Consider the following 26,955-nt stretch of genomic DNA (forward strand, 5'->3'; position numbering starts at 1 on the left):
TGTTGATCGCACCTCCCTTTTCCCCTCTTTTTCCTGGGGCAGTAGGAGCAAGGAAGCTGCTTTCTGGAGCCGTCTCCTACCCTGGGCTGACACCTCCGGTTGCCAATACCGCCCCAGCAGAATGGAAATTTAGAACAGCCTTTCTCTCTGGCCTTCTCAGATGATTCTAAAGACCCCACTGAGCCTCTTTATCACCGATCTCAACCCTGTGGGGATGGGAGGGAACCCCTGGATTCCATTTGGAACTGCAGACTCTCCATCCCACACTCTTGCTTACCCTTTTCTTCCCTGTTGCTCACTCTTTTATACTATTTACACTATTTATGTAGCTTGCTTTCTCGCTCAAAAGATTGTAAATTCCTTAAGGACAGAAATTGTATCTTATTTATTTTTATGCTTTGCACCCTGTAAGTTCACAATACTTGTTAAATAAATAACTTGTATTTCACTTTTTGTGATGAATATTCTGGTATTAAAGTTGAACTAAACCATTTCACAATTTTAAATGGCCAGGTAAGGCCTAAAAATAAAAACCGTTTGCTTCCTGCATCAAGAACTAAGTGTTTCTAGCAGTTTTATTTTGGGGTGGTGGGCAGCAGTGGTAAAATCTTCATTCATTGCTAGTGTGACCTTGCTAGCAGTAAGCGCTTGAAAAGTGCATCTTCTTATTTTTACTTCTTATGCTTCACCTATCAAACCATATCTATGTGTATTGATCCTTTGTATTTTTGTGGTTTGCAAAAATTTTAGTTCCATATTTTAGAACTGACACAGTGCTATGAATTAGTGTTAGGAATTGAGCTGCATGCCGTTATCTTTTTGACAAAAATCGACACTATTTAACTTTACTATCTAGTGAATACAGCTCAGAGGCACTATGATAAAGTTCAGTCTACTAAAATATTCCACATATTGCACTATGGGTAATCCCTGATTTGATTACCTTTTCCCAGCTAAAGGGTGGAGTGTGGTACAGTGTACTCAACTCTAACACAGGAAGGAACTGTTACACAGAGGAACTGCACACACTTTCCCACTCTGAGAATCTCCATCTGCCTGCCTCCTGCATACCCACACTCCACTGTTAGTCCCTCCAGACAGAGGGAGCCAGGAAAGCCAGGTCTCCCAGGCTACCTGCCTCTCTGCCGCTCACCTCCCTAGTCTTACCCCCTAACCTCTACAATCTCCCCATGTCCCAGAATTTTTTGGCTTCATTCAAGCATTTGAACATTGGATTAAGAACATGAGGTTCCACTCCTACAGCTCAGTAGCAAAAAAATACTCAGTTAGAAAATGGGCAAAGGACCTGAAGAGCCATTTCTCCAAAGCAGATATGCAGATGGCCAACAGGCACATGAAAAGATGCTCATGACTAATCATCAGGGAAATGCAAATCAAAACCACAATGAGATATCATCTCACACCTATTAGCATGGCTGTTTATCAAAAAACAAAGGACGGCAAGTGTTGGCAAGGATGTGGAGAAAAGAGAATCCTTCTGTGCTGCTGGTGGGAATGCAAATTGGTGCAGCCGCTAAGGAAACAATATGGAGGTTCCTCAAAAAATTAAAAATAGAACTACCATTTGATCCAGTAATCCCACTTCTGGGTATATACCCAAAAAAATTGATCTCGAAGAGCTATCTGCACTCCCACATTCACTGTAGCATTATTCCCAATAACCAAGGTATAGAAACAACCTAAATGTCCAATGAAGGACTAATGGACTTTTAAAAAGTGGTATATATACAGTGGCATATTATTCAGCCTTTAAAAGAAAAAGGAAATCCTGCCATTTGTAGCAACAGAAATGGACATGCAGGACGTTATGTTAAGTGAAATAAGCCTGACACAGAAAGACAAATATTGCATGATCTCACTTACATGTAGGATCTAAAATAATCAAACTCCTAGAAGCAGAGAGTAGAATTTGCTAGGAGGGACTGCCAGGGGCTGGAGGAGGGGAAGATGAGGAGGTACTGGTCAAAGGGTGCAAAGTTTCAGTTATGTAAGATGAATACATTCTGGAAATGTACAACAGAGGGCTTATGGTTAACAATACTGTACTGTATATTTAAAAATTTGCTAAGAGGGTAGATCTTATATTAAAGGTCTTTACCACAAAAGGAAAAACGAAACAAAAAAGAACGTGAGTTTCCATTATTTCACTGTTTGAGGCCAACAGTATGTACTTTCGTCATATAAATGATCGTAGAATCAAGATAACTTGAGAAAGCTTAACAATAGCCATTTTCATTAAAAGTGTAATGTGTACAGCCCACAGAAGCAGTGCGGCTTTCTTACAGACTTCTACTGTCCTTTGTCTAACGCTCAGCTCTGTGACATTAATATAAGAAAGGCTCAAGAAAATTCTCAACTGGAAAAATATTTGTAATCTAATAGGGTTTGGGGGCGGGGGGTGCTTTTGTTCAGGCCTTGTCTTGTGGCTTTCGGGATCCTAGTTCCTGACCAGGGACTGCACCCAAGGCCATGGCAGTGAGAGCACCGAGTCCTAACCACTGGACAGCCAGGGAATTCGCTAACAGGGTTTTTTAATTTAACCTCGTTATATAAAGCTACAAGAGGAGTTAAGACCTGAAATTCTACCAAAGACTGTGTGGAAAAGCTTTAATCTAACACGTTTTTCTAGAGAAAGACTGAAATGAATAGAACATGAACATGCTTGAATATTAAGACACAATTACATTACATCATCTGAATATAATTAGCGATGATTTTTTTTTTTTTTAACTGATGTTGAAATACAGAATCCTAGGTTTGGAAAGAACTTTAGAAACCAGAAAAATCTAACCTCCTTCCCACGGCAGGAATCCTTCTTCTACACTGAAGACAGACATAGTCATTCAGTCTGTGAATACTTTATGAGATAAGGGACTCTTTGTTTTGTGGGCTGACCCTTTTCTGTATTAGACAGTTCTAAGTATGAGGAGGTTCTTTCTGATGGTGAGTCAGAACCTGCCTTACTGCTACATTCAACCAGTCAGGGGGCTGTTTGGCATGTTGGGAAGGATACAGGCTACTGAGGCACACGGAACTGGGTTTCAATCCAGGGCTTACCACTTACCAGATAAGTAGCCTTGTCTCTGAGCCTCAGTTTCCTCATGTATAAAATGCCATTAGTGATTTCTCCCCTTCACGTGACTGTGAGGGTTAGAGATACTGTGTATTAAGTGTCTGGGATACGGTAGACACCCATTGGGCGGTGGCTGTCCTAGCACTGGCCGTGTGACACAGCTAGCTACCTGACCCTAGGGCCATTTTCCCTTCACCCCGCGAAAATACACAATTCTCTCAACGGTCCCTCACGTGCCATGGTTTCCAGACCCCTTCAGCATCTTGGCAGTTTTCCACTGGTTTATTAAAGAAAGCATTCCTCCACGTGTATCCTGTACATGAGCTCCTTCAAAGACGATCATTTAAAAGAGAGCAGATAACAAGTAGGGACTGGTTGAATGGACTAGCTCTAGAATATTATGGGTGGTTACTAAGGAAGAGACATTCACAGGTGCTCTCCGCCTGCTGAGCCGCCCAGACGCGAGTCACACCTGCACGTCCTGCTCCAGCTTGATCTTGATCGTGTTGTACTCTTCGCAGTCCCAGATCCTCTGTTTGTTGAGCTGCTTCTCGTGGTCCTCCACTTTCTTGATGCGGTTCATAAGATACTCCAGCTGCAGGCACAGGGAGAAAAGGGGAAGGGCAGGTCCCGTCCCTGTTCCGACTGTGGAGGGAGTGTGTCTGCCCTCAGAACCCCTGTGCCCCAAGGCTTTGAACTCCCAGGTTATGGCTTGTATTGCCTAATGGGGTTCTACTCCAGAAACTCTAAGAGGAAGGCAGACCCTGCAGTCAGACATTTGTATTTCTAAAAAAAAAAAAAAAAAAATACCCAGTGGATCTTGGTCATATTATTTCTTTGTTCTTTACGTCTCTGAAATAAAGCGAAACCCCCACACCCTTTAAAATGTGTCTTAAAACATCATCGTGGGCGGCAAATAGCCATGGTTGGGGGAGATACCCAGGAAATAAAGTAGAGAGTGGGAGGACTGTGGAAACCACAGCGGACTGCACGGGTGATACTGACCACCACCACGAGAGGGCGCCATCCTCAGTCCCCGCTGGTTAACTAACTGGCAGGTGCAGTCAGGGATGTTGGCCACGGCACTCCTCCCCAAGGTCCAAAAAGGCTAGCAAATTCAGCCCCAAGAGGAGTCACCCCAGACCCCATGGACCACCCTTGACACCCCTGCCCCTCCCGCATCGGCCGCCCCTTGACCTCTTTGGCACTGTGAGCCTGCAGGGCCTGCTCCCATTTCTTCTTATTGCTGGTCAGCAGCTCCTGTCGCTCCACCTCAAATGCTTTCTGCGACCCAGAAGGAAAAGGGCTCTTGTGTCTGTTTTAATTAGGCAGGTCCCACAGCATCAAAGAAATCTCAGACAACAGCACCAGTGCCACATTGCCACCCACAAAGTCAAATCGACTTGCCAAGTTTCATGCAACCAAAAGACTGTGGAATGTGTTGCGTGGAAAGTGTTACGAAATCTATGCTTCACGCAGACTGTGAGAGGAAACATGCCAGCTGCCCTGTGTCAACTGGAGAAGCGAGGCAGGAAGCCAGCGCCTTGCAGTCACAGGGCCAACCCTGGCATGTCTTCAGCCGGGACTCGGGTTCGAGCATTGCTATGGCTGGGGTTCCCATGAAGCAAAGGCAGCATGGAGCTCACAGAACAGGGGATGGGGTAGACTCAGGAATGCAGAAATGAGTCTGTAATAATCCAAAGAGACAGGCCCCCACCTCTGGGCTCTCTTCCATTTTGGAAAGGTCTGTCTCGATCTCAATCCTTAACATTTCATGCGAATCCAGAATATTGGATCCTGGATCCTGTTTGGCACGCCCCTTTCCTCTCCCTCCATCCCTGACTGTCATAAACACATCAAATAAATGGCTCACAAATGCCTGTTGCTTCTGGAGCACCAATCTCCCTCCTCCACACCTCTTACCCCTCTTTTATTTTCTTTCCAAGTGCTTATCACACCTGTCAACTTATATACTTAGTAATTTATCTCTATTGTCTAGCTGTCTCCTGCTAGAATACAGGCTTCATCCAGGACTTTTTCCGTGATTGTATCTCCAGCCCCTGGCACAGTGCTTGCCATTTAGTACACTTGCATATTTGTTGGAGGAGTGAATGTATCAATAAGTAAGTGAATGAAACGCTAGAGTAGAGACAGCAATGAGAGGACCAAGACATCTGGGGCCCCTCCCTGGGTGGTTAGGCCACAGGCAGCCACCTCCCAGGGGACTCCTCCCAGGGGTCTCCCAGAGGCAGAGGGCAGCTCTCTCGCATGCCATCACCTCACCTCGATGTATTGGAGCTCCTGGCGAAAGGTTTTCATCACGTTTTTCACCTGTTCTTCCATCCTCTCCAGGAGCAGGCAGATGTCACCCGACTGTTTCTTCAAATCCTTCACGTACTGATCATGCTTTGTTTCTAACTCCTAGAGAAGAGCACGTCAAAGGTTGGTCATCAACTGAGACAGAAGCCAGAAGTTGCCAGCCACGCCTCACCCCCGGGGCGGTGGCGGGGGGCGGGGGGGACTTCTCCCATCAGCATCACGCACTAGGAATTATAACTGCACAACGGGAAGGTGCTCGGGAGAGGCTGGGGTGTCTGGAGGCCATGGGCTCAGCTCGGGGCAAAGTCTCAACGAGCAGCACAGGATCAGACCCCTCAATGACTACTTGCTGCAAATCTCCCTGAAGCCTCCCAGAAAGCCCAGGGTGCTCCAGCTAAGCAATGAATAATATCCTGTGACAAGCCATAATGGAAAAGAACATGAAAGAGAATGTATATATATGTATAAGTGAGTCACTTTGCTGTACAGCGGTAAATAACACAACATTGTAATTCAACCATACTTCAATTAAAAATAAATTTAAAAAAAGTGTATTGCCTGAGCTATATCGCATTCTGGGTAACGAAGTAAAGCCTCGGCCTTTCTCCATTCAGGAGAAGCTAACATCCCCCAGCTACACCCCCGGCAGCCAGGACCCAGGGCCAGGCTCTTGCCTGCTGTAACTCGCTGATCAGCTTGTTCTTATCTTCTACCAGCCCAGCGCAGTGCACCTGCTGGGCGTTGAGAATTTCCCACAGCTCCTGGGGGATCCTCTTCTGTTTGCCCTCCTCCCACTTCATGGCAATCTCATCAAATTTGTCCTGACTGGTCTTGACCTCATTCTCCAGCTTTTCAAGTCTGCAAATACAAACAGCCCAGCTCCTGAGGCTGCCTTCCAAGAAAGCAGTCTGGTTCTCTAGGGTCTGTAAAACAGGCCCAGGTACCCAGCTCTGCCTGAAAACCAAACCGGGCTCTGAGAAATCTTCTTTTAGTTTAATGCTTGACTCCAAGTAACTGAGACCAAATAAACAAAGTGACACATAACAAAAACGGATCAACGTTAAGGCTGTACACACACACACACACACACACACACAGAGATCAAGAGTCAATTTGTCACATACTTCTAAGATGGTGACACACAGCAGTTAGCCACTTGGTCACAAGTCCCATAGCTTGTGTTCAAATACTGATTTTGCTACTTGGCTCTCAACTTTAGAGAAATTGCTTAACTTCTGCAGGCCCCATTTTTCTCATCTGTAGAATAGAGAGGATGAAAGGATCAACTGTTGACAAAAAATGCACAACGTGAGAGTTGCGAGTTAAGTTTTATTTGGGGCAAAATGAGGACCGCAGCCCGGAAGACAGAGTTTCAGATAACTCTGAGAAATTGCTCCTGGGAGGCGCTGGGAGGAGCCTGGATAAATAGGAGTTTTGCAGGCAGTTGGGAACGTCAAAAGATTATTGTTAAAGGAAACCAGATATCTCAAGTTAAGCAATTTAGCGCTTTTCTATGTATGGGAAGATGCAAGAGCCTGGGCTCACTCAAATCATTCCTTTGATTTGCATCTCAGCTATCTGGGGCCAGCATCATGACACATCCTGAGTTTCCTCAGGGCTCACTGCAGGGAGTGGCTGCAGTCTGATGGCTGCTAGATGACAGGTATTCTTTTCAACCCTGAGTCTCCTCAGGGCTCACTGGCTCACGCTGGAGGGCTGCAATCGTTGATGACTGTGACATCCTTTGTTTATTAATATGGCAGGAACTATTCCATATATAAATATTCCATTCCATTTATAAATATTCCACTTATCACTACCTTCCTATGGCTGTTGTCAGGATTAAATAAAATTATTCCCAGCACAGTAGTCACTTAACAAATGGCACTCATTATTTTTTACTATTGACATGACCTCAACTGTCTGGCCATTCCTCTCCCAAATTACCAATAAATGACCAGTGGAACATACAAAAAGGAAAACTCCACCATTAGTAATGGAAAATAGAGATGATCTCCCAGAATTCCAGAAATTCCAAAGAAACCATGTGATGGAGAACACTGAGGACGGCGCTGGATAGAAAGAGGTATTAGGGCTGAGATGTGAGGCCCCTTCTGAGAACAGGGGCCAGGACATATGCCTGTGACCCTCTCCCAAATTTAACAGACTGTCCTTCTATGAGACTGTCTCCAAACGAGGGTTCAAACTCCCTTAAGGACAAGAATCACAACATAATTATCTTATGATCCCCTTCTCCTTCCCACCTTCCAAGCTAGGGTACACAGTACATCTTATAATTCAATTAACTTTTTTTTCTAAAAAATGAGAAACAGCTGTTAGATTATCTTTCCAGAACCCACATTTATCTTGTAACTCTGCCACTAGCGACCTTCCTTTTTCCTCAGAGGACCTTCCATTTTTCCTCAAGAGAAGCCTAACTCCTCAACGGGACCCTCAGGGACTTTCTGCAGCTGTCCCCGCCAATTCAGTCCCTGGTATAAGCCATGACAGGCAGTGGGAAGTTTCAAGAATAAATTATATCTTGGTGACACTGGCAAAGTTGCTGGTGGGGAGAACGACTTATGTTAAACAACTGAAAATATTGTTGTTAAAATTGTACTGTGTTAAAATTATATTGTGGGGACTTCTCTGATGGTGCAGTGGTTAAGAATCCACCTGCCAATGCAGGGGACACGGGTTCGAGCCCTGGTCCGGGAAGATCCCACATGCTGTGGAGCAACTAAGCCCATGCACCACAATTACTGAGCCCTCATGCCACAACTACTGAAGCCCATGCGCCTAGAGCCCGCGCTTCACGACAAGAGAAGCCACCTCAGTGAGAAGCCTGTGCACGGCAACAAAGACCCAAGGCAGCCAAAAATACATAAATAAAAATCAATCAATCAAGAAAAAATTGTACTGTGTATGTACCTACTGAGATGAGCAAAACGGCCCCGTGGGCTGTTCTTGTAATTGGACTATAGGTAGGAGATTAATTAAAGAACAAGCCAAAGGAAGAGATTACATGAGAACCTCTGTTCCTGCTGCTATCGGTCTTCTGTGGGCAAACAAAACTTAGAAGCTGACTCCTAAGCAGCTTACGCCTGCCTCCATCAGGCAAGCTGACCGCCCACAGCCTGCCTGCCTGCCAAGGCCTGGAGCTGAGGGTCGGCCGCGGGACCCCATCGTCCCTCTGACCCTCTGTCCTTCTAGGCACGGAGTCTTTACCGTCTTTAACACGCTGTTACATTTGTACGTAGTGCTTATGGGTCTGGTTGTTATGATTAATTTAAATCCAGAACAGTCTAATGTACCTGCTCAGCCTCGTCTCTTTTCTTCCACCCCCCCCATCCATCCCTCACTCTCATGCCATTCCCAAACATCATGCAATCTCACGCCTCTGCCCAAGTTGCTCCTAAAATGCCCATTCCTTGACTCCAACTCCTCTTCATCCCTTATCGCCCAACTCAAATATCACTTTGCCTGGAACGTTTTCTCTAATCGCTCCAGAGAGAATTAAAGGCCTCCTCATATGTGTTTCCAGGACTCTTATACATACCTTTAACACAAATCATGGTTGGGCGTTTGCACATCTGGCTCTACTAGACTGTGTACGTCAAGAGCAGAGGCCATGTCCACTCCTCTTTGTAGCCAAAGGGCTTGTACACATTAAGAAGGTAATACTTAGGAGGAGGGAAGCAACGAGGGAGGGAGGGAGGGAAGGAAAGAAAGAGGGAGGGAGGATTCGTAAGGGGCAAGAAGTGGGTTCTACTAGATAGGTTTGACAAAGATAGGGAGAATTTGAGGACCCAGAGAGGAGATACTTCACTGCAGAGCCGGGGCGGGGGGGGGGGCGGTCCTCACCCTCACCTCTGACGCTTTATCTCCTCTTCCTCGACTCTCCTGTGGACCTCCCTGATATCTGCAGCTACCTGGATATTTGTCACCAACTCGGTGCCACAGAGCAGCAGCTTAGCCAACTTCTGAAAACCAAGAAGAATGTATAAAGTTAGAAACATTTGCACAACTGTCTGTAGGTGTTCAATCCAACCAAGCAGGAATTAAAAGCTGCCTTAAGGGACTTCCCTGGTGGTCCAGTGGTAAAGAATCTGCCTTCCAATGCTGGGGACGTGGGTTCGATCCCTGATCGGGGAACTGAGATCCCACGTGCGGCGGAGAAACTAAGCCCGTGTGCCTCAACTAGAGAGCCCGTGTGCTGCAAACTACAGAGCCCATGCGCTCTGGAGCCCGCGCCACAGCTAGAGAGAGAAAACCCACACGCCACAACTAGAGAGAAGCCCACATGCCGCAACTAAGACCCGACACAGGCAAAAATAAATAAATTAAAAAATAAAAATAAAAAATAAATATTAAAAAAAAATCTACCTTAAGACTTTAAAGCGTAGCATCTACTTAGCAACCTGTTTCCACCAGGACACTTGTGATGTGATGTTACAGCTTACAATTTAATAGCACTCTGCAATTCTGGAGGTACTTTAGTTTATTCTCGTTAAAGGAGGGACCAGCCTATCAGTACGCGGGCATCCGCTCTGGGTACATCTCAGCACTTTCCCCAGCAGGCTTCCAAGTGACTGACACTGCCAGGGTCCTTTCTAAGAAGCTCAGCTGGGGGTGTGAGACACATAATAATAATTGTCCTCCAATGTCCATTTCCCCCTCTTCTTTTAATAACAGAACACCCAAATTTTAGCTAGGCATTTGACCTCCCAAAATAGATACATCTCCCAACCTCCCTTGCAGCTAGATTGCAATCTGACCAATAACACATGAGCAGAAGTGTATGTGCCACTTCTGAATTGTGCCTTGAAGGGGAAAGGTGTGCCCTCTGCTGCCCCCTTTTTCTCTGTCTCCCAGGCTGGCATGTGATGCTAAAGTATGACGTGGTGAGCAGACGAAGGCAACCTAAGCAAGGGTGGAAGGAGGTGAGGTTCCCAGCCTCAAAGAAACCCCCATATCAGCCCTGGACTATTTCTGCTCTGAACTGTTTATTACGTGAACCAGAGAAATAAGCTTCTACCTTGTTTAAGCTAATGTTACGTGGAACCTCTTGCTATAGGTGTTCTAATACAGGAGAGAATTGTAGCCGACTGCACTGACCCCTCCCTCAAAGGTCCAGGAATTTTGCTACTCGTACCCCCCTTCTAAATTCCTCTTGGTAAATTTCACATGCAGTACCTTGCCTCCTGAACTTTTGGTGATGTCATGATTTCAAGATGATAAATCCTCGCAAAAAAAGTTCGAGTATCCTTAGGTTATGCCTGAGTTTTTCCAAGTCTGTTTTGGAATTTACAAATTTTTCAACTCTCGAATCATTTCTGAACTAGGAACTTATAAATATCTCTGCTCCAGGGATTCACTGAAATGATCAGAGACTCTATTTCACCTCATTCTTCTAAGGAAATTTTGAAATACAGTTTTAATGAATACAGAACTGAACCTCCACCCAGCTATCCAGGGTACTCCAGGCCTTTTTTAAACAGCTGCAGCCTTATCACTTGTGCCAAACAGTCTTACATGCATAAGGAAGCAATGGCTTTCCTGTAGTTTAGAGCAATTTTCTATTTTCTACTCAGACAATGCGAACATCAGAAATTTCTGAATCAAGTATTTAAGTCTCAAAGTAAAACAGAAAATGTTACCATCAGATTGACACACCCCTAACATTTTTGAGACCCAGGATGAGAGTTTAAGTGAAGGTCCACATACCATATATCTAAATATTTAAAAATACAATTCAGTGTAATAAACCACTAAATATGTTCTATCCACCTACCTTGGCACCTTCATAACAATTTATAAGTCCTAGTTTGAATTCAGACTACCTATCAGAGTTCCTTTCAGAACTTGGTGGCTAGGGGAGAGCCAGTCTCTGGCCACCAGCCTGGAGCCCACCCCATTCTCTTCACACTCCTAGTCCTTCAGATGCAGGCATGTGCATTTCCCAGACCATACGTGCGAGCTCCATCTAAACCCCTGGTCATCCCTGAGGCCTTGTCTGCCCTGAGCAGGACAGACCCTGGGAAGAGGCCCATGCAGGCCTTGAAAGTGGGTTCAGAACCATTTGGGCAGGGAATCTGGAGTTCTGTGACACTCAGAGAGTGATCTAATGGGGGCACTTGGGCTCTGAGTAGACTTGAGGCAAGTCCACTTGAGGGGGTGCATCCAGAGGAGGGCCAGAACAAGACACAGGACCCTCCTCATTGCCACTTTTATTCAATGGGCTAGAGGGCCTATCTAGAGCAATAAGGCAAGAAAAAAACTTTTAAGGTATCAAAATTGAACGGAAAAAGATAAAACTGTCATTTTCAGATGATTATATATGTAAAAAGAAACAAAAACAAAAAGAACCTACAGGTAAACTATTAGAATTAATAAATGAATTTGGCTTCCCTGGTGGCACAGTGGTTGAGAGTCCACCTGCCAATGAAGGGGACACGGGTTCGTGCCCCGGTCCGGGAAGATCCCACATGCCACGGAGCGGCTGGGCCCGTGAGCCATGGCCACTGAGCCTGCGCATCCAGAGCCTGTGCTCCGCAACGGGAGAGGCCACAACAGTGAGAGGCCCGCGTACCGCAAAAGAAAAAAAAAAAAAAAACCAATTGTACTTTTACATAATCAACAATGAACAATTATAACTTCAAGAAGTATAGGGACTTCCCTGGTGGTGCAGTGGTTAAGAATCTGCCTGCCAACACAGGGACACGGGTTCAATCCCTGGTCCGGGAAGATCCCACATGCCATGGAGCAACTAAGCCCATGCGCCACAACTACTGAGCCCTCGTGCCACAATTACTGAAGCCTGCACTCCCTAGGGCCTGTAGTCCACAACAAGAGAAGCCACCGCAATGAGAAGCCCAGGCACCACAACGAAGAGTAGCCCCTGCTCGCTGCAACTAGAGAAAGCCCGCACGCATCAGTGAAGACCTAGTGCAGCCAAAAATAAATAATAATTAAAAAAAGAAAATGTATAAAACATTGCTGAGTGAAATTAAAGAATACTTAAATAAAAGGAGGGATAATTTATCCTCACAGATTATAAATCTCTATATTGGTAAGATATTAATTTTTTCCCAAATTGATCTATAGATTCAATCCGATCTCAATTAAAACCCCAGCTGCTTTTTTTTGGTGGAAATTGAGAAGCAAATTCTAAAATTTATATGGAAATGCAAAGGGTCAAGAACAGCCAAGACCATCTTGAAGAACCACAAAGTTGGAGGACTTACCCCACCAGATATCAAGGCCTGTCGTGCAGCTACAGTAATTAAAATAGTGTGGAATTGGCATAAAGACAATTGACCAACGGAACAGAATAGAGAATCTAGAAACAAACAAGTAGGCTCACCTGATTTGCAACAAGGGTGCATTGCAATGCAGAGGGGAAAGGATGATCTTCTCTCTAAATGGTGCTGGGTTAATTAAAGGTCCATTTAGAAAACAATGAACCTTGAGCCCCACTTTGACACCACACACAAAAATGGATTCCAGATCCGTTTTGGTCTAAGATTATAGACCCAAATGTAAACAGTAAAACGATGAGGCTTCTAGAAGAAAACTTTAAAAAGTTGGAGTAGACCAAGATTAAACAGGAAACAAGAAGAACTATCATTTAAAAAAACGATTGATAAGGTGCAGGACAGGGGCCCCTCCTGCCCAGGTCTTAGGACAGACCTGGTTGTTAATACCTTGATATTGAGAAAGGTAGCATTTTCTTTATACATTTCTCTTCAATGGCAACACTCTTCGTGATTTAAGTCCTAAGCAAAAGGAACCTGGGAAAGCTACTGATGAAAACAACGTTATCTCTCTGGTTTTACACTCAATTTTACACTCTAAAATTGAAAATATACTGAACTGTATATCAGTATTTTCAGGATTATAGCAGTATCTACTACAACAGTATTTTCAAGATTATATATAACACCCTTTTTAGTCTACACAGAAACACTCAGAGATCACCAACCTTTAGATGAAGTACCCTAAGTATAAAGGGGTGATCTGGATCAAGAACCCATAATAGTTCAAAGTTCTTTCCACTACAATAAAATATTTTATCCTTGATCCAGTACAGCACAGGTTGTCAATTATTGCTAGATACCTCTATGCTCTATAATAATATTTCAGTAATTTGAATATTTTTTTCTCCCAGTAAATACACTTCAATTTCTGCTAGCAGTGATCTCTCTTCTCCACTTTTATAAATCCCATTTAACTTTTCTAAGACCCAGCTCAAACCCCACTTTCTCCGTGGAACCTTCCCTGACCAGGCCGTCTGGATGAGCTCTTTCCCATATCTCAACGCCCACGGTGTCACTGTGCGTGCAGTTAATTAAGTAAACGCGGCAGTGTGCCAGTTCCGGCGCGCTGCTTTGAACTACTGTTTATCGCTCCTGCGCCTCTAGCTCCAAGTCCTTTATTCATGTCTCAGGAGCCCTTGTCATCGCCACGGGAGAGCGATCAAAGACTTCCTTTTAGAGTTTATTGGGCACAAGCTCTGCCCTACTCCACAGCTACACCAAGAGGTCCTCGCTCTCCTAGAACTTACAGTTCCACTGGGGACACCGCACGCATACACATCTTCGAAAAGTCATACAAGGCAGAAAAGTATCTAAAATGAAACGAATGGTACAGACGGGAAGTCAAAGGGTTCAACCTGCGCCGCGGAGGAATTAGTGGAAGAGTTGGGAAGTGAGATGGTCTTGAAGTCTGCGAGGAGAGGGGAAAGGGGGAGGGGAGAGGACAGGAGGGAAAAAGAAGGGAGGAGCGGGGCTTGGCACTGTAGCCCACCAAAGGCACAGCACAGGAAGAGCAAAGCCCCAGTCCTACAGGACAGTCGCGACCCAGTAACTCCCCAGTTCTTACCAGTCTGCTTTCTTCTTTCTGTTTGTAGCTCTTGCTTTGATCTTCTTCCCTCTCCTTCCCGTCTAAATGTTCTCCAAGAGCTTCCCTGTGATGGAAAAAAGTAGAGAAACTGAAGTTACTTTTAGTACTTAGAGTCTATATTTTAAAATTTCATAGTACATCACAGTATATACAAAAATATATTCTATATGGATAAAAATTTGAATACTAAAAAAACACAATCGTAAAAACACTAGAATTAAATACAGGAGAGAACCTCTATTAGAGTAAGATCAAAGTTAGAAAAACAAAAAAGAGTGAAAGGTTTTACTTCCTAAAATTTAAACATTTTAGGAGTTCCCTGGTGGTCCAATGGTTAGGGCTCAGCCCTTTCACTGCCTTGGGCTGGGGTTCAATCCCTGGTGGGGGAACTAAGATCCCACAAGCCACGTGTCATGGCCAAAAAAAATTAAACATTTTATCCTTGAAAGTCAAGGGATAAACTGGTAAAAGATATTTGACAAACTTCTGCTCTAAAATAGAATGGGATCCTTCAAATCCATACAGAAAAGACAAAATACCATTAATACAACATTGTAAATCAGCTATACTTAAATTTTTAAAAGTTAAATTAATTTTTTTAAAAGACAAAATACCAAATAGGAAAATTGGCAAAGGATGTGAACAAGCAGTTTACAGAAGAAATACAAATGGCAAATAGACATTTGAAGATATGTTCAACTTCACATATAACCAGAAAAATGAAATTGAAAACCCTGTGAGGTATCCTCATTCTCCTATCAAGAGAAAAGATTTAAAAGTTGATAGTATCTGGTGGGGCAGAGGGTGTGAGTGACCATTGATTCATACTCCATGGGTGGGAATGTGAAGGGTCACAACCCATTCAAAAGGCAATTTGGCAAGACTTTTCCAAATCTTACACGGGCCTCCCGTCTGACTGAACCTTTACGAACTTTCCACAGAAAGCTTTCACAAGTTCAAAAAGAAATATGCACAAGAATGATTACTGCAGCACTCTCTCTACTAGCAGGAATGTGGAAACATTCTACATACATGTTAATAGTTGCCTGTTTAAATAACTTGTGAGGCAACAATACAAGAAAATATATTGTAGCCTATTAAAAAAAAATGATGTGCTATCTAGCAGCACAGAAAGATGTCCACAATATGTAAGTAAAAAGAGCCAGCTGTAGAACAATATGTAAAGTATAATATAGATTTTCTTCTTAAAATAGGCTTATACACATATGCACAGGAAAAATCTTGGAAGGATTTATGACCAACAGATGACAGGAATTATTTAAGGAAAGAGAACTTTACTGAGGACTTATAGTTTCTACATTTTTCTATTGCATGAATTTTATAAATAGCGCATATGTGTGTATGTGTTAATCAGAAAATAAGACCAAAGATGACGGGGGAAAGATAAGGTTCCAGATTCTGGGCTTCTTTGGGGGAGGTATGGGGGAATGACCCCACCAAGACCCACCCCACTTACATGGTGGAGGTCCACTGTCTCCTCTGGCGCACAGAGGCCATGAGGATTCCCAGTTCTGCCTTAAGAAAAATGAAACCATCATCTTATGACTTCAACCATGGTGAAGGAAGCAGATGCCTTTCTTGACTCTTCATTCTTTCTTGACTTTTTCTCTCCCTGACGTCCACCTCCCTTCCCTTTGTTCAAAGGTCAGCACAGCCCTACATCGTGCTACACCATTTCTGAGAGCTGGAATTGAGTTAGCACCCCTCACCCCACTCCCAATCCAGCTGAAACTCTTTTTCCTCATCATTTCATTCACTTCCATACCCTTATTGAACCTACTCATTGCCCTTACCAGGAAAACGATTTGTTTCATTCTACTCAGGGCTTCAGATATTGCCAGGCTCATGGTGTTCTCATTACCATCCAAAACACACTCACTCACCTGACTTTCTACTTTGACCACCAATTAATTACCACTTCTGTCTAAATAATCCTTCCAACTACTTCCTGGAGCAAAGACCTGTGCTTCAGAAAGAAAAATAACTATGCTACACATTCTTATCATCTCGTTTCAGCTTTAATCCCATTGCTGCCTTGTACTTATCATTTCTGACTGCCTAGCGCCACACTGTCCAGTATGATAGCCACTAACCACATGTGGCTGTTGAGCGCTTGAAATGATCTAAACTGAAATGTGCTATGAGTGTAAAATATGGACTAGATGGATTCTGAAGACTTTCAATAAAAAAATGCAAAATATCTCAATATGATTTATACTGATTACATGTTAAAATAATATTTTTATATAGTGAGTTCAACAAGATAAATTACAAAAGTTAATTTCACCTGTTCTATTTTTTTAATGTGGATGCTAATTTACGTATTGTGTTTCTCTTGGTCGGTGCTGACCTATCGTATTCCCTAACGTTGCCATCCCAGGCTTCTCTCTCCTCAGGTTTGAGCTGGATCCCTCTTTTGGGAAACTGCTTCCCCACCACTGCCACCCATATGGTCTCAGTGGGAGCTGCCATCTTGAATAACCATACCTCCAGGCAAGTCATAGTCCTTTCTCAGGACTTAAAAAATTGAAACGTAATTGATTGTTCGGCTGGGTTTAGAGCTCCAGGTTGAAAACCGTTTTCTTTAGAACTTTGAGGGCATTGCTCATGGTCTTCTGGTGTCCACTGTTGCTACTTACGAAACCAGACGTCACCCTGTTTCGTAATCCTTTCTTTGTATGTGAGAGTCGTCATTACTATTGTCATCGCTGTTCACTCTGGAAGCTTGCAGGACCCTTCTTTCGGGTCTTGGTGTTCTGAACATGCTCAGTGGTGTGCCTGGGGTGGGTCTACTTTCATTCATTCTGCTGTCAGGTGGCCCCTTTCAACCAGGGAACTCAGGATCTTCAGTTCTGAGAAATGTTCTTGAATTCTTTCAGTGATCATTTCCACCCTTCTGTTTACTCTCTCTTTCTGGATCTAGAAAGCAGATACTAGATCTCCTGGACTAGTCCTCTAATTTTTTATTTTTTTTTTTGCAGTACGCAGGCCTCTCACTGTTGTGGCCTCTCCCGTTGCGGAGCACAGGCTCCGGACGTGCAGGCTCAGCGGCCGTGGCTCACGGGCCCAGCCGCTCCGCTGCATGTGGGATCTTCCCGGACTGGGGCACGAACCCGTGTCCCCTTCATCGGCAGGCGGACTCTCAACCATTGCGCCACCAGGGAAGCCCTAGTCCTCTAATTTTTAAAAAATCTTTTTCTCTACTAGTTTCTATCTTTTTTCCTTTTCGTTCTATCTCCCAGGCAATTCCATTACCTTTACTTCCCAACCCTTCTACTGTTTCCCATTTCGACCTTATTTTTAATTTCCAAGAGCTCTGTTTTGATCTCTAGATTATTTTAGTAGCATCCTATTCTTGTTTCATGTTTGCAATTATCTTTTCTTTTTTCTCTGAGGATCCTTTTTTTAAAAACTTTTATTTTTGGCTGCGTTGGGTCTTCATTGTGGTGTGTGGGCTTTTCATTGCGGTGGCTTCTCTTGTTGCGGAGCACAGGCTCTAGGTGCGCGGGCTTCAGTAGTCGTGGTGCATGGGCTCTAGAGCACAGGCTCAGTAGTTGTGGCGCACAGGCTTAGTTGCTCCACGGCATGTGGGATCTTCCTGGACCAGGGATCGAACCCGTGTCTACTGCATTAACAGGAAGATTCTTTTTTTATTTTTAACATCTTTATTGGAGTATAATTGCTTTACATTGTTGTGTTAGTTTCTGCTGTATAACAAAGTGAATCAGCTATACATATACATATATCTCCATATCCCCTTCCTCTTGCGTCTCCCTCCCACCCTCCCTGTCCCACCCCTCTAAGTGGTCACAAAGCACCAAGCTGATCTCCCTGTGCTATGCAGCTGCTTCCCACTAGCTATCTATTTACATTTGGTAGTGTATATATGTCAATGCCACTCTCTCACTTTGTCCCAGCTTACCCTTCCCCCTCCCCATATCCTCAAGTCCATTATCTACACCAGCGTCTTTATTCCTGTCCTGCCTCTAGGTTCTTCAGAACCATTTTTTTTTTTTTTAGATTCCATATATATGTGTTAGCATACAGTACTTGTTTTTCTCTTTCTGACTTACTTCACTCTGTATGAAAGACTCTAGGTCCATCTACCTCACTACAAATAACTCAATTTCATTTCTTTTTATAACTCAATATGCCATTGTATATATGTGCCACATCTTTATCCATTCATCTGTCGATGGACACTTAGGTTGCTTCCATGTCCTGGCTATTGTAAATTGAGCTGCAATGAACACTGTGGTACATGACTCTTTTTGAATTATGGTTTTCTCAGGGTGTATGCCCAGTAGTGGGATTGCTGGGTCGTATGGTAGTTCTATTTTTAGTTTTTTAAGGAACCTGCATACTGTTCTCCATAGTGGTTGTATCAATTTACATTCCCACCAACGGTGCAAGAAGGTTCCCCGTTCTCCACACCATTTATTTCTCCAGCATTTATTGTTTGTAGATTTTTTGATGACGGCCATTCTGACTGGTGTGAGGTGATACCTCATTGTAGTTGTGATTTGCATTTCTCTAATGATTAGCGATGTTGAGCATTCTTTCATGTGTTTGTTGGCGATCTGTATATCTTCTTCTGAGGATTAATGACAGTCATTTTTTCCTTTTTTCTCTCTTTTCTTTTTTATTTTTTGGCCGTGCTGCACAGCATGCGAGATCTTAGTTCCCCAACCAGGGATCGAACCCTGCATTGGAAGCATGGAGTCTTAACCACTGGACTGCCACAGAAGTCCCTGTCTTTCTTTTTTAATTGAAGTAAAATTGGTATATAACATTATCTAAGTTTCAAGTGTACTTAAAGACAGTGTTTTCATTGTGTTTTGTTGTTTTCTTCCTACATGGTCTCAATTTCCTCTAAGTTGCTTTTTTCTGTTTATTCATTTTGGTGTCTACCTTTCATGTTAAACACTTTCTTCAGACGTCTCAAAATCCTTGGCTACCTTTCCATGCTAAGGCGAAAAAGCTTATGAAAGTGCTGAGTGCAAGTGTGTGGTATAACAGTTGTGAACTTCAGTGCAGGACAATCTACCTGAACCATTTCCCGGGCAAACCTGATTTCAGTGTCTTCAAGTCCCTCCTTCTGGGCTGGTCAGATTCTGCAGAGGGATTTCTCCAGTCTCCTGCCTGCAAGAGGCAGGTCCTGCCAGCATTCCAGGAACGGGGAGGGGAAGGCGCTCAGCTCAAGTGTGCATGTGTCCGTGGAATCCCTTTGCTTTTAGTACCATGTCCTTGCCTCCTCTCTGCCCAGCATCCCCCAAACCATGCATCTTCCATTTTACTTTCTCCAAACCTCCGGTCAACTGTGCAAAGTGGGAGAAAGGTTCTTGACATCTATTAATTTTCCAATCAATTCTCCTTAGTTTAGTTCCTTCTTCACCCCTATCCGGGTAAACCTGATGCTGCCTTTTGGAGGTTTATTGCAGAGGAAATGAAGGGGGCTCTCAGCTTTCCTCACTCCTAGTTTATATTTCCATACTCTTCAATCTGCTAAGCCATTTACCATCTGTCTATATACGTCCCAGCTTCCAAAATGTTGTTGCTATTGAGTCCCCCTGTTTTGCTTGACTTTGTGGGTTTATATCGTTTTTACTTAATCCCTTTAAATCTCATTTTTGATAGAGATCCTAGGTAAATGCTTGTGTTCTATCCACCATCTTGACTCAGAAGTGACATCTCTCAGGAATTTGAAATGTCAACTGAAAAACTAGAGATTGAGAGTTTTGGGTGCTTTAGCCATTAATCTTATTCTTTATCTTCATATGACATTTAATTCTGTTAACAGCTTCCCCTCTAAAACTACAACTCAATGACCCACCGAGATCTAGGCAGTTAGGGCAGTGGGCACCATAGGAAATCAAGGAGCCCAAGGCTAATTTTAAAACAACACAACTGACTAAAGTCGGTCTGTTTTTTATTATCACCCTGTGCCAGCAACAAAACAATTCATAAAACACTTCTTTCTGAAAAATCTTTTGTTAATCTAAGTTCCAAAAAATTGCTGCAGTACTGTTGATTTTTAAATCTTTTTTTTTGTAATTTTTGTGGGTTTTAAAATTTTTTTAATTTATTTTTGGCTGCTTTGGGTCTTAGTGGCTGCACTTGGGCTTTCTCCAGTTGCGGCAAGCAGTGGCTTCTCTTGTTGCAGGACACAGGCTTTAGGAGTGCGGCCTTCAGTAGTTGTGGCATGTGGGCTCAGTAGTTGCAGCATGTGGGCTCTAGAGCACAGGCCCAGTAGTTGTGGCTTAGTTGCTCTGCTGCATGTGGGATCTTCGCGGACCAGGGATTGAACCCGTGTCCCCTGCATTGGCAGGAGGATTCTTAACCACTGTGCCACCAGGGAAATCCCTACTATTGTTTTTTAATAATATATATGTAAGCGTCAATATAGCACCTTTCTATTTCTTATCCTTGAAGGAGGAAGTTAATTTGTAGAACTTGCAATTATACAGTTGGTCTCTGACACACAGACTCAGCTACGCATAGGACTTAAAAAATTGTGTTTTGAGAACACATTTGAAATGGTTCAGAACTGTCCCAGCTCACTTCAGCGCAGGGCACGTCCACAACCCCCCAGGTACTATATATCCCAGCAGATTAGGGATTTGACATAAATAACACTAGCCCAGTTATTAGAAACATGAAGAAACTGAACCTGAGTTACTTCTATTCTGTCATTCTATACACAACTCATTCTCTAAGTCTTGCGAATTCACTCCTTTGGGAACATTTCTTCATATGCTTTTTTCTTCCTTTTTTTCCCCCAAAACACATGTAATTTTTCTTTTGGCCACGCTGTGGGATCTTAGTTCCCCAACCAGGGATCGAACCCAGGCCCTCGGCAGTGAAAGCACAAAGTCCTAACCACTAGACCACCAGGGAATTCCCTACATGTAATTTAAAAGTATTCACTGGGACTTCCCTGGTGGCGCAGTGGTTAAGAATCCACCTGCCAATGCGGGGACACAGGTTCGATCCCTGGTCCAGGAAGATCCCACATGCCATGGAGCAACTAAGCCCGTGTGCCACAACTACTGAGCCTGCACTCTAGAGCCCATGAGCCACAACTACTGAAGGCCCCGTGCCTAGAGCCCGAGCTCTGCAGCAAGAGAAGTCACCACAATGAGAAGGCTGCGCGCAGCAACAAAGACCCAACGCAGCCAAAAATAATTTTTAAAAACATATATAAAAGTATTCATCCATTACTTCTTTCTCATTTTGTATTGTAAATTTTATTTTTATTTTTTAAAAATTACCGGCATGGTAATATAACAAATTTCAATAAAAGAAAATGTTCATTATCTGCTTTTCTTTTCAGGCTATTGTTATTATCTGTGTTTTAGAAATTACCTGCTCCAGGCGTCAAATTCATTAGGTACGCTACTGCACCTCACTTATTTGTTTTTCTACCAGCCTCAACTGGCCATTCTATCTTATTCTCCTTGTCAGCGTTTCCTCTTCCATCAACTTCTAAATGCTGGGCTTTCTTAAGACTTAGCCATGAACACTTTTCTCATCCCTTTTTAATCCTCTTTCCCAGTGTAATTTAATTCATTCCTATGGTTTAAAATACAATCATAATGTTGCTGACTCTTTGCACTGGTCCCTCTAATCCAGATCTCTTCTGAGTTAAGACCCATACCCAACTGCCTAGTGGACATCTCAATTTTAATGTCTTACAAAATTTGACTTCCCTTAATATGGACAAAACCAAACCTTTGATTTTCAACTCCTGCCTTACTGCCCCCATCACTGTCTTTACCGTCTCAATAAAAGGTACTGCCATCTATCTACCCAGCTGTTCAAGCCATTCTAGCTTTTCCCCTGCGTTTCATCAGCATGTCCAATCAATCAGTAAATCCAGTCAATTTCAATTCCAAAATATGTCTGGAGTGTATCTGCTTTATCTCCAAACCACTGCCACTAACTAGTTCAGACCAACTGCATCTCTCACCTGGACAAATACAACTGCTTCCTAACTGGACTCCTTACTTTCACTTCTGGCTCCTCCAAACCATTCCCCAAAGAGCAACCAGAGTGATCTTAACATACTTAGAAATTTGAGAAATTCTCACACTAGGTCCTTGGCCTGTGGGTAAGAGCTATCACCATGTGGAAGGTCAAATGGACACTCCAAAACTTCACCCGAGTGCATGAAAAAGCAGTATTGTCAACTGGGGGAGATGGTGGGGATTAGTGTCACCCTTAGGGATCTCAAGGATTTGGGAGTGGTGGTGCCTATCAAATCTCCATTTAATTCACTGGTCTGGTCCTGCAAAAACTGGATGGACCCAAGATAATAACTGTCAATTACCGCAAGCTCAACCAAGCAGCAGTCCTAATCGCAGCTGACATGCAGGTCGGGTGTCTTTGCTACAGCAGGTTACTGTGGCCTTAGGGACATGGAATGTAGCCACTGATTGGGCCAAATGCATTATTTTCTACCTCAATCAGGAAAAAGGATCAGGAAGTTCACATTTACGTGGAACAGATAATGTATACTCACATAGGCCTCTCACTCACAGAGCCATGTTAACTCTCCTCATCTGTCAAAATATAGTCTGAATAGATCAGGACCATCTGAATATCCCACAGAACATCACATTGATCTATACATCAGGGTTGGCAAACATTGGCCTATGGGTCAAATCTGACCCACCTGTTTTTGTATGGCTCACAAGTGAAGAATGATTTTTACATTTTCAAATTTTTTTTTTTTAAGATCAAGATGAATAGGCAGAGCGCAGAGGATTTTTAGGGCACTGAAACTATTCTGTACAATACGGTAATGGTGGAAACATGTCATTATATATCTATCAAGATCCATCAGTTGTAGCAGATACACCACTCTGGTGGGGAAGGTTGATAGTGGAGGAGGTTATACATGTGTAGGGCTAGGGGGTATATGGGAAATCTCTGTATTTTCCACTCAATTTTTCTGTGAACCTAAAACTTCTCTAAAGTATGAAATTTATTAATTTAGAAAAAAAGATCTAAATATGAGGGATATTTTGTGACACATGAACATTATATGAAATTCAGATTTCAGTGTTCTTTAGTAAAGTTTTATTGGAACCCAGCCACATCACTTTAGGGCCCTTGCGTCCAAAGGCCAGCAGACAAGAAGAGAAGCACCATCTTGGCAGGGCAGCTGACCGTGACCAGCAGGACAAGGTATAAGTGCTGTCACACTGAGAGGGTGTTCAGGGGGTCACACAGGTTCACCTTTGTACCCCCTTAAGATAAGGCCACTCCGTCTGTGCATGGACAGGTGCGGCAACCCCGGCCTGAGAACGGTGTGGTTATCAGCCTCAGAGCCTGCAGGAAAAGGGTGTCACACACCCAGATAAGCCACTGAGACCAGAAGAAGTGACAGCCGAGGTCCACTCCATAACTACTTGTGGAAGGAAGGCAGGCTGGGAGGAAGGAGGAAAGAAAGACCTCAGCGGGCAGGTCATGGAGCCCGCCTCTTCAGGGTATGGCCCACAGTGCCTGGCGCAGCAGGCTCTCCATGAACATGCTGGAGGGATTATGATTTCTGTCTTTGACTTTACTAGTGTGTTCAATGTTTTAATATCCCATGCTTTGTTTGAAACTTCTGGTAGAAATGTTTTCTATCTTATCAAGAAACAAGGCCGGCTCACACGTAGGGCACGCCGCCCCCTCACCGCAGGGGCTCCGGCCCGGAGAAGCCACCCCCTCATCCCCGCACCGCGTCACCGCACCCTGGGCGCTCCTTGGCGGGACCCGCCCAAACCCAGCTCACCGCCTCCGAGCTTCCAGGCGCGCCGCGATGCGGAGGCGCCGGGCCTGGATCCGCTCCTGAGGGTTATCAGAATGTATCGAGGGCCCGACAATCGGAGTGGCTAAATGCTCCTTCTCCTCCTCCAGGACCCTCAGGGATCCCAGCGGATTCATGGCAGGTGCCTCCCGCCCCCAGGCAGCTAGCTCTGCCTAGACCACCGCCGGACTACCGCCTTGCTGCTAACAACAAGCCGTTGCTAACAACAAGCCGTTGCTAACAACAAGCCGTTGCCAGGGAAAAAGTCACCTAATCCGCAGCTGGCGTGGTTGCGCGCGCATTCCCTCAGGCTCTGCCCACTGGTGTTCCGAAAGCTATATCCCAGCTTGGGGCTTTATTCCTTTCTCCTGCAATTCGGGTAATCCCCACGAAGGCCCGGGGGTATTAACGGAGGCTGGAAGATTTAAGAGCTGCACCAAGTTGTGATTCGTCACTTACTGACCCTGATGATTGATTCTTCATTCATCAAATATTCCTCAAAATCACATTCATCAAATATAATCAAGTGCCTACTCTATGCCAATCACTGTGCTAGCGCTGAGGATACAAGCGTTGTCCTTTCCTCATGGAGCGGGTAGAATAGTACGATCGCTCGGAAAGTTTGAACTAAAGTATACTGTATCCATCTACTCGTCGTCCATTCATTTTTGAGCTCCCATTGATACTTTGTGCATTCGGCCCCTATGTTCTCTAGAATATATCCATCAAGGAATTGTATTCTGTAGCGGTTTTCAGTAGGGCTGAAACCTAGGACAATCCCACCATCACCACTCGCAATCACAAACTTAGGAAAAGGAGAGCAGAGGAAAATGGTACGGAAGGCAGGGGTTGGGGGGAGTGAAAGTTAAGTGCACAGAAGCACAATTAAACTTTTCAGGAGTCCCTTAAGAGGCACCATTTTGTGTGTGTGTGTCGCATTGCCAACGAAAAATTCATAGTGCTCTGAGAATTAACATCCTTTCGAAAACAAGCTGGATAACATTTGGCAGAATCTTATCCCACTGGCCTGAGGTTAACTCGGGAAAGGGCACTGGAGTAGTAAGAAAATGCAGGTCCTAATCCTAGACCGGCCTGCAACCTTAGGTATGCCACAACTTCTTGACCGTTTTCTCAGCTGTACTGCCTGCCTACTCAAATCACAGGCAATTGTGAGGCCAAAGAAGATAATCGCGTGGTGAATAAGACCTACCCAGAGGCAAATGGAGTTTTCTTTTTTCTTTTTTGCTTTCTTCATGAGCCTTTACTGGGTGTTCTGGGGGCAAGGGAGAGGTCCAGCCGCATAGAAATGAGAGGGGGTGGGTCTCAGGATGAACTGCTGGACTCCGTGATGCTCTTGGAATAAGTCACCTCTTTACGTAGCCGCTGGGGGGGTCCTCTCTGGGTCTCTGGGGGTTCTGATTCCTCTCCCCACTTCAAGGGACCCTCTTGGCCTTGGCTGCCCAGAGGAGCCTGGTCCAGGAGGGTCTCCAACTGCAGAGATGGGGTGACTGGGCCTGGGGCTGGGGCAAGATTTGGGAGCCAGATGCCGCTTGCGGGTGGGGGGCCGGGGGAAAGAGATCGAATAGAAGCTTTGGCCCTTCTGATTCTTGCTGGGGATGTCCAGCACCTTCCCCTCCACAGGCCATGCCTCACTCTTCCTTGGGGCCCTCCGGGGCTGGTATAGGGCATTGCTGTAGAGTGGATTCCCTGCGTCTCCGTTCCGGCAGCGGCGGCGGCCCCAGATCCGGGCGCCCAGAGCAAAAGCAGCCACGGCCACGGCCCCCGGTCACCAGCAGCGCGGAGAGTCCTGGGGAGGCTGTGGTGGTTTGTGGGCGGTCTGACTGGGGGCGGGGCACGGTGGGGGGGAGGGCGGGGCTGGAGGTGGGATCGGAGTTTTCTTTTTTAAATTAATTTTTCCAAGTGTACAAATGGTAGGGAGATTTAGGTGTGCCAAAATCTTGGAGCAGTCAAGAGTCCAACACCTGCCTGGATCCTTGTCCCATATCTAGCTGGGGTGAGGAGTCTGGAGGGCGGGGGAGGGGAACGAGTTTTCTTCGGGCCTCAATCTCTCTCCTTTAGTTGTGACCTCCAGCTTTAACCTTCCCTAGGGGCTGAGGAATCAGAGGCAAGATATAGTTCTGACCCCTAACTCCTCTAGGTCCCGGTTCATGTCTCCACCACCTGTGAGAAGAGACACAAGCACAAGCGTGTGTGCCTGTCTACGGCTGGGAGTAGGATGCCACGAGAAAGTCAGTGGGAATCGGCTGTCACACGAGAGATGGGAGAGAGAGCAAAGGTACCATGAAGACTCATAGAGCGATCAATAAGCTGCTTGGCCTAAAGCCAGACGTTTTTTGCGATAAGGAATCTGACTCCCTTTTTTGCTGTTTGAGCTTTTAAGCCTCATGCCTTTTTTCCCCTTTGCTCCACATCTGGGCAGCTGACTTAAAAAAAAACAAAAACAAAAAACCCTGGGTGCTCTCTCCTTTGGTGGGAGGTTCTTACTGTGTGTGCTGGGTACCCTCATCCTGGCCCTACCTCCCAACCATAACAATACCCCAGGCCAGCCTCCTTTCCTGGCTCTCTCCAGACATTTCCCAGCCAGCTGGGAGGTCTTTGCTGCTGTCACAGACAGCCTCAATTATATAAATAACAAACCTTTTTCATAGGTGTGGAAAAAAAGACACTCTCATTCACTGCTGGAAAGACACCCTTTAGGAAGACAGTGTGCCAGCAGCAATAGTTTAAATAAGCATATGCACTGAGTAGGCAATCCCCCTTAAAAGAATTATCCTTGAGAGATAACAGGTCTAGGCTATAG

General features: G+C 44.6%; 1 protein-coding gene across 1 annotated transcript in view; it reads right to left on the bottom strand.

Moving 5' to 3' along the window:
* Positions 1–24,511, bottom strand: part of DRC1 (dynein regulatory complex subunit 1) — a 46,115-nt gene extending 21,604 nt beyond the window's left edge. The window contains exons 1-7 of the mRNA XM_033425099.2: positions 24,120–24,511; positions 14,297–14,381; positions 9,284–9,396; positions 6,088–6,271; positions 5,378–5,515; positions 4,292–4,378; positions 3,567–3,689 (exon numbers count right to left, since the gene is read on the bottom strand). Coding sequence (XP_033280990.1) covers positions 3,567–3,689; positions 4,292–4,378; positions 5,378–5,515; positions 6,088–6,271; positions 9,284–9,396; positions 14,297–14,381; positions 24,120–24,271 — 882 coding nt within the window. The 5' untranslated portion in view covers positions 24,272–24,511. The remainder of the gene's footprint in view (positions 1–3,566; positions 3,690–4,291; positions 4,379–5,377; positions 5,516–6,087; positions 6,272–9,283; positions 9,397–14,296; positions 14,382–24,119) is intronic.
* Between the last annotated feature and the right edge of the window lie 2,444 nt (positions 24,512–26,955).

This window comes from Orcinus orca, chromosome 13 (genome assembly GCF_937001465.1).
Source record: "Orcinus orca chromosome 13, mOrcOrc1.1, whole genome shotgun sequence".
NCBI lineage: Eukaryota > Metazoa > Chordata > Mammalia > Artiodactyla > Delphinidae > Orcinus > Orcinus orca.